An 11,803-nucleotide genomic window follows, 5' to 3' on the forward strand; every position below is an offset into this window, starting at 1 on the left:
AGTTCTCCTATTTATTTGTATTTCCTTACAGGAGTGTCGGGTGTACTGTTGTGGAGATGCTGACCAAGAAGCCTCCCTTTGCAGAGTACGAACCTTTTGCGGCTATGTTCCAAATAGCCACCTGCAAGTATCCCAAATATGAATTGCCCCCTGGCTCCTCGACTGTAGTCAAAGACTTCCTTGCACTCACATTTCAGAGACACAATTCAGAGCGTCCATCCGCAGAGGACCTGCTGGAACACAGATTCGTGAAAGATTTGACTTAATACTTACTCCTGATTACATAGGGGTAAACATAAATATCAAGCCAGTGTAAGAGCAAGAACACGTTTTTCATTAGTGTTTTAAAAGAGGTTTATTAAAAGTTCCTCCATTTTAAAGCATCAACTAAATTTTTGAGAAAAGCAAAATTCTCACTCGTCATTGGGTATTTTGTTGAGCAGCATTTTACTCTGCCCATCAATGCCCTTGAGTAAAGGGGAGTAGCTGAAATGACAACTTGTAAAAATTGTTTGTTCCCGGGAGGACTTAGTGGCCAAAGGATATGGTCACTTGATGCTGGTTTGAAAAAAAATTTCTTAGAGAGGATTTCTCTGTGGCCAAAGGATATGGTCACTTTATGCTGGTTTGAAAAAAAAAATTCTTAGAGGATTTATCTGTGGCCAAAAAGAGGATTCACATGTCTGAAAAGTGAGGAAGTTTTCCTTAAAACTGGAATGTAGCATGACTTGCGTCTGCCATATAGTGTCATGTACTACTTCATCTGCTGTATGGACCAAAAAAACAAATATTGGAGTTATCATGCGTTTTATATTTGTATATTGATATAGCCTAGACATCAGAAGTACTTATAAGGAATTTCACCTGATGAATGCCTACTGATGTGTTTTTAAAAGTATATATAAATAATTTTGGTTTTTCAAATGTTTAACATAATAAATTTATATATTTATATATAAGATTGTATATTACAATGGGATTCAAATGGTGCCATTTTGTAAAGAGATACATACTATAGCTTATACTGTCCAGTTTTGCTTGGAGTTAGTTATATGCAATTTTTGTCTTAGAAATAGTATTAGCTGATCAAAAAATGTATATCTCTATGAAAGAACTGGTTATCAAGTTGCGCTTTCCTGAGATCATAGTATAGGCCAGAGATGTTTGGCTTCTTGGTTACCAGGCCTGAAATGTATGAAGACTAGGTCCATGTCTGAAATGTGTGTTACCTAGATTGCAGCCAATCAGACACATCTGTTGCCAGGTCTGAGATGCATGGAACCTAGGTTGCCAGGTGTGAGATGTATGGAACCTAGGTTGCCAGGTTCATGTCTTAAATGTGTGTTGCCTGGATTGTAACACATCTGACACATCAGTTACCAGGTCTGAGATGTATGGAATCTAGGTTGCCAGGTCTGAGATGTGTGTGACCTAGATTGCAGCACACCAGACACATCTGTTGCCAGGCCTAAGATGTATGATACCCTAGGTTGCCAGGTCTGAGGTTTATACATTCTTGATTGCTAAATCTATGTGGCGCCTAGACTGACAATTTTATAAATTGTCATTCCCTCACTTTACAGAGATTCTAGTTACTGAAAACTGTTACCAATTGCAACAGAGAATATTTTTACAATGAAGCCAAGAAGTTCACCTCAACACTCATACAGTGAGAATGTACATCCTGAAGTGGTCTATCAATAGGTTGCCTTGTGTGCCATGACTCTGTTTGATATATTCCTGAGAGGTATCAAAGTGAACAATATAGTTACTTTTAGAAGCAAAGTGTTGAATGTTTGCATTAGTTTTTGTTAGACTTTGGGGGTTTATTGTGCACTTACAAACGTAATCAATCAAAAGAATGGTGTTGTACAATGTAGGACTTTTGGAGTCTATGAGAGATTGTAAAGAAAATTTGCTTTTTTTTCTTTGGTCATGGATGAGTGTTTAAGCATGTATATCACTTCAAAGACTTAGATTTTTACTTCTCTATTATGGGTAAACTTGTGGACCTATTTCATTACATTCGTGATCAAAGTTGTAAAAAAAGCTCAGTTTGATTATAGGTCACAACACTACAGAATACAAGTGACAGTATCTGTTGTTGAATTCTCAAAGCAAAGAAACACTTCAAATTATTATTTCATGTGGGTTGAACATAGAAAGACTGTTGAGCCTATTCTATAATCAATCTTTTCAGCTAAGTCTTCAATTCCAGATTATTCCCCCCCCCCTCACCTTTTTCTTTAAAACCTGTCAAATCATGAAGTGGGCCTACTCTCTATGTACTATAGTTCTAATTTCAATGATGTAAGACAGAAATTATTGTTTATTTTATGTTGTAGAGTTTATTATTTTAAATTTTAAACTTGAACAGAAGTTGGTGGTAATAGGTCTTAAAACTCATTCTACCATGTATCGGATTAACACAGTTGTTATACAAAAATATTTCTACACTCTTTGTACTTGCGTGTTGCATAAAGTCTTCTTGACAAGAATTCATTTCCAAGTATATAACTGTTGCCCAAACAATCTTTCCTTGCAATGGTAATGACACGTGTGTGTACACTGTGAAGGCAATGCCAAAATAAGCAAGACATGCTTATCTGTAAAATAAAATATTTAAACCAAGAAATAGAAAAAAAGCACAAAATTTTCTTACTAATGGTGCACAAATTGAACTCAGAAAATGTTTTTTTCTGCTGTGGTTTTAAAAACCATTTCTAAATCTATTGTCAGTTTAAAATGAATCCCCAAAAAAAAAAAAAAAAAAAAACTTCGTTTATGCAATTTCAAAACATTTGATAGAGCAAAGTCTATATTTTATAAGAGTGATGTTAAAGTTTGTAACTTTGGCCTAAACTGCTGCACATGTTGACCCAATAGCATAATATGTTTTTCTCTTGAGGTGGAAATATAGATCATTAGCATTTTTGATCTCTCTAATCCACTTGAAATGAACAATAATCTCAAGACAACGATTCTATTTGTATTGTAGCATAATAAATTTAGCAAGTTGAGTCAAACTCATGAGAGTAACATATCTATCAATGACTATCTACTTTGTCATTTGAAATAAATCCTCTATACAAAAAGTTTGCTATTTTTGTTTCACCTCTGCCCAACACAATCTAGACATTCAAGGCTAACAGCTTTATTTGAAATGTAATTTTTACGATAACGTTTGGTCACTGGGTTTGGGGTAGAGAGGAAAGTCAGAATTCCTAGGCTCGTGAGGTTTGAGTTGAATGTTTTTTTTAAATGAAACCAATTTACACTTTGAAGTGATTGCTATAAGATTATAAGGCCATTTTGCCTTTACATGAAGTCTTGGGAAGAAACCAGTGCTGTTCATAATAATAATAAAATAAGGAATTGTCTTCGATTGCAAAGGTTAAGAATGAGTGCAGTATTTCACTGACCTTGCATGCCCAACCTGCATAATTTATCAAATCTAAATTTAATTGATAACATCTTCTTTTTGACTGCCCCAGACTTGCTGATCTCCATCTCGACAGGTCTTGGAAACCAAAAATTCTCAACCTGTATGGTGACATGTATGCACTACGCAAAACAGCAGGGTTTTTGTCCAGGGCTTCTGTAAGAGAGAACTTGAACCTCTCAAGCCCTCACTCAAATGGAGTTTGATGATGATGATAACAGAAAAGCAATACAACCTACTGCCAAAAGACTTTGATAACAGTATAGGGATGTATTAATGTAGACTGATACAATGTACTTCTAAATGAGTTGTGTAGAAAGATGAATTAATGTATAGTTGAAACCATAGTTCTGCCAGATGTTTTATTTTGTTTCTATTTAGTCTCAAATTTCTATTGGGTTACTACTGAAGCAGCATTTTATTTAGACTCATTTATTAACCTAATAGAGTCAGCTATGCTCTAGCCATAGGTGTTATAATTGTACAAATACACAATGGTATCAAGTTTTTCAAAACACTCACATGTGATAGGCATAACTATTGGATTGCAGTTTTGTCTTTACTGATTTACTTTTGTCCTTCAGACACTTCATCAAAGGTAATTTAGTTCTGATTGAATTATACATTGAGAAATCTTCTTGTCAGCATGTGAAATTTTGAAATTTGCTTTGTTCATCCAAAAGTCCTAGCTAAAAAAAAAAAGTCTGTGGTAATATTGAGAAACATTGAAAACTTTTAGGCCAAACGTTTGTTCATGGACTTTCTGATTTGTGATAAAATGTTGTGCATAATTGATTGTAAAACCTGACTGTAATCAAACGGTGTGATCATTGAGATGAACATTGAATGGGTCTTCTCCTATCTATGTTGCTAGAGACCAATTTAAAGTTAAAATCCTAAATAATCATTGTTTCTCAGATTCATTTGGACTTTTTAATGGCTTTGTACAAAGCTCAACTCTATTTAAGTCTCCCCTCCCCATGTATATACCTATAAATACATAACCCTCCTACCTAAAGGACTGCCAAATTGTTGACTTTAAAAATCATGATTCCACTTCAAAATTAAGATAGCCAATGAGTTTGTATTTAATGTAGCTTGGAAACTAAATACAAATAACTTATTGTTATGATCATTTTTTTTTATGTATTAGAATAAGCAGGTTATGCTGTACTGTTTTAAGGTAACGTTTTTTTTCAAACTTTTACACTTGATACTCTACGGAGAAAAAGCAATGTCCCTTTGCCACCTTTATCGTATTAGGGGGTCTGTTAAAGTGCAGTAAGCTCCCCTAAAGAAGACTAGGGCTACACCGCAGCCCCATTTCCTCAAGAAGTTTGTTCTCTCTTTTGGCTCTTATCTGGACTTCCGATAGAACTTTTCAACTTTAAAGTTTAGATATGTTGTTGTTAAGTTTATTTGTTACCTGTGTCAATGTTCAAAATGTCTTCATCCAATCAGCAGTTTCATAACATTATTTCTACACTAAAATAAATTGGGTAATATTTCAGAATCATTGAAAGACAATTTTGTACAGAAACAGTATTTCATTCTTTTTTTAAAATAACAGCTGCAATGAACTTTAAAAAAAAAAAAAAAAAAGGAATTATCCAGTGCGTCTTGAAAGCTAAGAGCAACAGTTACTTACGGAGTCAGGTGCCCTGCACAAAGATCTACCATCTTCTTTTTCCCCATCAGGTCATTTGCATGTGAGAATCAAATAATGAGAGTGCCTACAGTCTCAAACTTAGTTTGTTTTTATTTTGTGGGCCAAGATTTCTAGCTGAATTGTTTTTGTTTTTTTATGGATAATGAAATGCTGCCAAAGTATTCAATCTGTGTTTCTGAATTAAGTGTTTCTTTGTGCAGAAATTGGTCTTTATGAGAATTCATAGGAGTGTTCTTGTGTGGATTATGAAAAGTTGACATGTGCAGATTGCTGAGTATTAGATTTTGAAAGTGAGAGATTCCCTTAGTAGAGGTCAAGGGAGGTGATATGGTATTGACTACAAGTGCTACATAACTAGAACATTGCTAGCCAGTGACTAAATATAATATAGGTCAGGTGTAAACTATGCAAACAAATGTGGGCAACTATTACTTAAGCTAGAAGGATTTATTTTACATTGAACAAATTTATAATCATGCTTTTGTTTCTCTTTGACATGTTTTATTAATTCTGTTGATCATGGACATTCTTTTTTGTTTTATGGCAGAGCTCTGTTTTACTGTTAAGTTTTATTGTAAACAGTTGCCAGAATTGTATAAACTAAATATAAAGTTTTGTTTAGGCTAACTGTACTCCGTTTCTCAGTTATGTAGTAAAATTAATTATTTTAAATTATAAGTATGCCCAAGACAATTTTATCTAAAAAGGCAAACCTAGCGTACAATTTAATAGAAAAAACGTCTAAAAAAATAATTTTTTTTAGTGTTTTATATTTTAGTCTGGGGTTATTTTATGTTTTTTTAAAAATTATTTTAGTGAGTTTTATTTTTTACATATTCTTCCTTTCTTTGAAATGTTAGCTAACTCTGTATAATACTAATTCTATGGCCACCATTTCCTGCCCACCAAAAAACTATTGCTGCTGATGTATTGCCTTACATTTGATCTGTCTCTTTACACCCATATGTTCTGTCCAGTCAGACCTGTCACTTCAGCAATCTTCTATTTATTTCAACGCCATATATTTGACCTTTTTTTTTTTTTTTTTTTTTTTTTTTACATTGTTCATATATTTACAAGGAGATGTACGATGTTGATTCAATTGTTCATTTTACTAACCTACATTTTTACATTGTACACATTTTTGCCAAGTTCGTCTAAGATTCTTTCTCTCCAACATGTTTGCTAATAATTGGAACAAATGATAGAACCATTATTGTTGACCCAGTGCCTTGGTGATCTTTTACTATGATTAAATGTTTGGAGTATTTGTTGACATAGAAAAATATTGAATGTTGTAAAGATGTTTATGTATGTTTTATCATTATGCTTGCTATTTTTGTAATATTGAGATAAGTCTGTGCCTGTGTTAACTAAAGTACATATTTATAATGAAAAAAGGAATTAATTTTGATGCCCTTTAAATGCGAAAATGTCAAATGCAGTGGTGTATATAATATAGCCGGGAAATATAGCCAAGACCAATGGTCATAGAAGGCCTGAACATTGAGCTGCAATGTCGCAACCTGTGGGCAGTGAAGACTAATGGCTCGTTGCCACATTGTACTTCCCACAGAATGTGATGCTGCAGGTCAGTGCTGAGGTCTTCTATAACGATTTGTCTTCTTCGTTATTCTCATTTTTATGAAAGGTAATCCTTTATATGAAATGAACCACACAGTGGTTTCCAGATTAGGCAGTTCTCCATAGTGTTTTTCAGGGCCAGTGTCTTGTTTGGGCCTCTTGGTAGAGTATGCAGAGTTGTAGGACATGAACACCATCCTCTGGTGTGCATGCAACCCACTAAAAGTGTTTCTCTTACTTAACAAATTTAGTGTTAGGTAAAAGAAACCTCAAGCAAGCATGTCAAATCAAAGCATTTCTAAATCCACTTGACGGTGATCATCTTTTGGCCCTAACTAATATCAAAGTATGTCAGAATCCTAAGTTTAGTTTGTACAAGTAATCACTGAAAAATACCTCCCCCCCCCTTTTTTTTTTTCCCCAAGTAAAAAAAAATAAATAAAAGTTTAATCATTCCTTAGAGAAGAAAACAGTTATTATTGATCTTGGGTTATGTTCAGTTTTTTAAACCTAGATAAAAATCTCCATATCTATAGAAGTTCCAAGTTTTTTTGAGATCTTCAGTTTGACATGCTTGATCTTAAGTTAATCTCTTTTAAGTTACTATCAAGTCTGTGATGTCTGAAACAAACAAACAAACAAAATGGCAGGATTAAGTGTGTGTGTGTGTGTGTGATTAATATATTTAATTAGCTCATCCTGGACTAAATGCATCATTATGCACCTCTTTCTGTTTTGTTTGGGTTTAAAACAATAAAATAAATATTGGTACTTGAAATGAAGACCAAGCTCTCACCAAACAGTTTCAACCAGTCTTCAAAGGAGTGAGACATCTCAACATTAGTATCATGGGCTGAATAAATTTTTAAAAATTAGTTATTTCTATTAGTATGAACTCCTCAGTCGATAACAGATTCTGTTTCTTTTTTTTTTTTTTTCCTTCCACATTTTGTGTAGGTCTTATACCTAACTCTGTTTAACCAACATTGATATAAGTGTCAAAGTAGAGATATGAATTAAATTTATTGATTTCCTAAATTTATATGAATTGTAAAAAGTGTTTAGCATTTATAAGAGTTAATGTATTTTTTTTTACATCATTAAATCTTTGAAATGTATCATGTATATGTCTGCTAAATTTGAACTGTCTGTGATTGAGAAGAAAGTTCTGAAGGCAATCTAAGCCAGTTATTTATACATAAAAAAAAACAGGTCACTATTCCTAAAGACATTTTTAAATGAATGCACACACACTAAAGACATTTGTTACATTTAGAAAAAGAAAAAAACTCTTGATAATTTATGTGTCACAAAACATGAGGCAGAGGCATGATGGCTGAGTGGTAAATGGCTTGGCTTCTGAACTGGAGGGTCCCGGGTTCAAATCCTGGGATTTTTTAAATTTCGGGATCTTTAGGGCGCCTCTGAGTCCACCCAGTTTTAACTGGTACCTGACGTTACTTGGAGCAAAGTAAAGGCGGTTGGCCATTATACTGGCCACATGACACCCTAGTTTACAATTGAACACAGAAACAGGCGACTTTTACATTATCTGCCCTATATAGGTATGGTCTGAAATGGCAACTTTACTAACTTAAAACATGAAGTGTTATTGAATGCATATAAAGAGAACCAAGTTCATTGAGCTAAATACTCCAGCAGCATACCTTCTACTCTCACAGAGCTATATTATAAATGAGGAACTACCTATAATTATTTGTTTATCCTCAAATTGGTTTGTATGAGATCAAAAAGAAACATTGTCCTCAAAGTCAGAATTATTTTCAAGTTGTACCTTGTGATCTCAAATGTCTTGTAATTAGGTCACAAAATATTAGAATACAGGAAGCTTTTTTTATTGTTTGGGTCTTTTTTACTTTGTGTTTTCAACTCAGAATTGTTTTTAATATGTATGTAACGTCAGTGAAATTGGAATGATATCACTGAGGTTGTCAGGGGGAACATTTTGTGGCAGCTTGATCATTACTGCACTAAACTATTTTCTAATTTTGCTGTCACATTTAATGAGTTTCTAAAAATTTTTTTACAAATCACGGAAACCATCCTGACATCTTGCTAATAAGGAACTGTTTGTATGTATATAAAGCTTACATCTCTATGTGTGTAAGAGTAAAAATAAATTTAAAAAATGTTTAAATCTGGTAAGCAATGCATCTTGTTAAAAAGGAACTGCTGCTGTATTATACTTGATTATACTGCGGTCCATAATGTCATGTGATCATGAGTTGAGTTCAAAGACTTTGGCTGTCTAGATTGTAACTGTTCATTTGGCCTGCCCAACTGAGACCATTCATTATAGAAGACCTGAATACAGACCTGCAACATAAGCCTGTAATGTGGCAATGAGCTATTGGTCTAAACTGCCCACAGGTTGCAACATATCAGGTCAGTTTTCAGGCCTTTATCATGGTTGGTCTCTGTCCAACTCTCTCAGTACTGTGGGTAGTAGACCTAAGAGCTAACATTACCCTAACACCTGACATCCCAAAGTGTATCACTCTGTTTACCTGGTCTGTTTTCTGTGACAATTTGTGACTAATTTTGATTCCTTCATTTCTGCCTAGTTGCATTAAATCAGACTAGAAACCCACATCCCTTCAAGCTAATCTCAATATTATTAACTCGCTTGTACCAGAGGTTGTCTGGTCTGAAGTTTAGTGATTTGTAATTGCTTCACGCACATCTTACTGTTTCAGATTATATGCTTAAAGAAAAACAAGCAATATTTTTGAATATGGAAAATGTATGATAATTGAGGAGATAAAAAAAAAATTGGCTGTGCAACAGAATAATATATTGATCATTTTGAAATCTTGTTTTGGTTTGAATTGTTTAATAGGCCCTTTTTAATCGTCTTTAAATGCAGTATATAGTAACTGGCCACTTTGATTTTATATAATGATTGCAAGTCTGAAAATGATTTGGCACCACTGCCATAGATCATGTAAAGTAAAGTTAACCAGTTTTGTTGGTTAATATATATATATATATAGGTCAACAATGGAAATGTGTGGTCAGTACAATGAACAGTCAGTTTGACTTGTTTTTTCTTTAAAGATGGGCAATTTAACATTTTAAGACTCTTTAAATGTTGTCTTAATTAATTGGTGTTTAGATTTCCTTTAACCAGATTTAAATCTTGGTATTACCAGATAAAATGCTATTTTGTTGAGATTGGGAAATACAGTTTCATTCTGTATGCAGTCCCATTAGTAAAGAAATTAGTGAATCATTGTGATGGCCACACAATCAGGTGAACCCCTCTCTCTTACTGTCCCTAAGTAACTATAAAACTGTATTAAATAAAATATGTTGGGCTTATGTTTTCTCCTCATCAATTTGTTTTTTTTTAGTTTTAAAGATTACCACTATCAATTCATTACAATAAAATGTCAATATACAGAACACTGAATACTTTTTGTCCTTTTCTGCAAAGATATTTGTTTTCTAACTGGAACCTAATTCAATTGGTTACATGAGAGGAGATATTAACTTAATTATCTTTGTGCAACAAAGTTAAACCTAGAACAACTTTTTTAAACCTTAAAATTGTTTTAACCTAGAACAACTTGTTTTAAGCTTAGGAAAACATTGTTTTTAACCTAGAACAATTTGTTTTAAACTTAGTAAAAACCTGTTGTTTTTAACCTAGAACAGCTTGTTTTAAACTTAGAACAACTTTTTACCTGATGTCTTTTTATTTTATTCAGTTTAAATATATTGTATTTGAATCTTCAAGTGTTCATTGGTTCATGATCCATCATGGCCTACTTCATAACTGCTAATATATTGTTGCAGAATTTAAGTTTTGTGATTTGTTATTGTATGTGGCACATTTGGGTCATACACTATTTCGTGGTGTGCAGAAGTGTGGACCTGGAAAGTAGGGAACCAATCTCTTTCCATTCAGCCTTCAATCAGCTGTGATCAAAACAATTTGTTACAAACAAAATTTCACCAGTCTTCACTCGCTTCTGGCACTCTTATCCAATACATTTTATTTTTATTTTAACATTATTTGTGTGTGTTGCCATCAGTATTTATGGACTATTTTTTTTTCTTTATATAGATTTCAATGAAATTTATCAAATTTAAAATTGGTGAACATAATCTTAACTGCCTTGAGTAGAGCTTACTAGAATAAGCAAGTTCAATGAGTTACGGAGTGAATTCAATTTACTGTGATATTAAATGGAGTAACATGAAAAAAAAGTGATACTATCTTTTTTTTTTTTCTAAATGCATTTAGAAAATTACCCTTATGTCACTGAAAACAGCATTTCCTAATTTTAAAAAAATTTTGTATTGTCTCTTCATCTTAAAGAACTGTACGAAAGATATTTTGTGTGTGTCTTATGTTAGCTAGATGTAAGGCCCCACAGCTTCATTATGTTGTAACGTAAGCACAAATTGAACCATTTGTTTGACGATTTCAAACCAAACTATGATGAATCTAAATAGATATGTATTAACATAATATCTTGAGACTCAAGTATGTTGCCATTGTTTTAGAGTGTGTGCTGGCCAAATCTATGAATGAATGAAGAATTAATGTGACTTTTGCCAGTTTAAAAAGTAGAATGATAATGTACTTAATTTGTTTTAAATGTTCCCCCCACATCTTGGATAGTGAAGCAAGGGAGGTTAGTTCTCTAGAATATTACCTCCCTTCTCCACTTCTGAAAAGACTGTCATTATTTATATAGGCACTTTCATCCCAATTCATCACATGTGTATGTTGTTTATGTGTGTGAAACTGGCGCTTACAAAGATGACAAACTGTCCAGCAGTTTGTTTTCATGCATGATATAATTTAATGAACAGCATACTGCTCCTATATTCCCCCCTTCCCTTTCTACTGCTCTCATTTTACTTAATACAAACATTTTTTTTGTACATCATTATAACAAATAAAATTATTACTGAAAATCTTCGTGTTATCTTGTGTGATTTGACAATATAGTTCTAGGTTGAAATAATGGTTAGACTTTCTGTTTGCCAGATTACTTTTTAAAAGATGATCACCTTCACCTATTCTTTAGTCTGTTGAACCATTGGGGCACCAAACTTGATGCTTTAATTAAGCT

At 33.2% G+C, this 11,803-nt stretch overlaps 1 protein-coding gene across 1 annotated transcript in view; it reads left to right on the forward strand.

The window, feature by feature from the left end:
- LOC106060316 (mitogen-activated protein kinase kinase kinase 2-like) overlaps nucleotides 1-11,645 on the forward strand; it is a 77,473-nt gene extending 65,828 nt beyond the window's left edge. The window contains exon 15 of the mRNA XM_056014469.1: nucleotides 32-11,645. Within this exon, the coding sequence (XP_055870444.1) occupies nucleotides 32-266 (235 nt within the window). The 3' untranslated portion in view covers nucleotides 267-11,645. The remainder of the gene's footprint in view (nucleotides 1-31) is intronic.
- The last annotated feature ends 158 nt before the right edge of the window (nucleotides 11,646-11,803 follow it).

Source organism: Biomphalaria glabrata, chromosome 16 (assembly GCF_947242115.1).
Source record: "Biomphalaria glabrata chromosome 16, xgBioGlab47.1, whole genome shotgun sequence".
In the NCBI taxonomy this organism is placed as follows: Eukaryota; Metazoa; Mollusca; class Gastropoda; family Planorbidae; genus Biomphalaria; species Biomphalaria glabrata.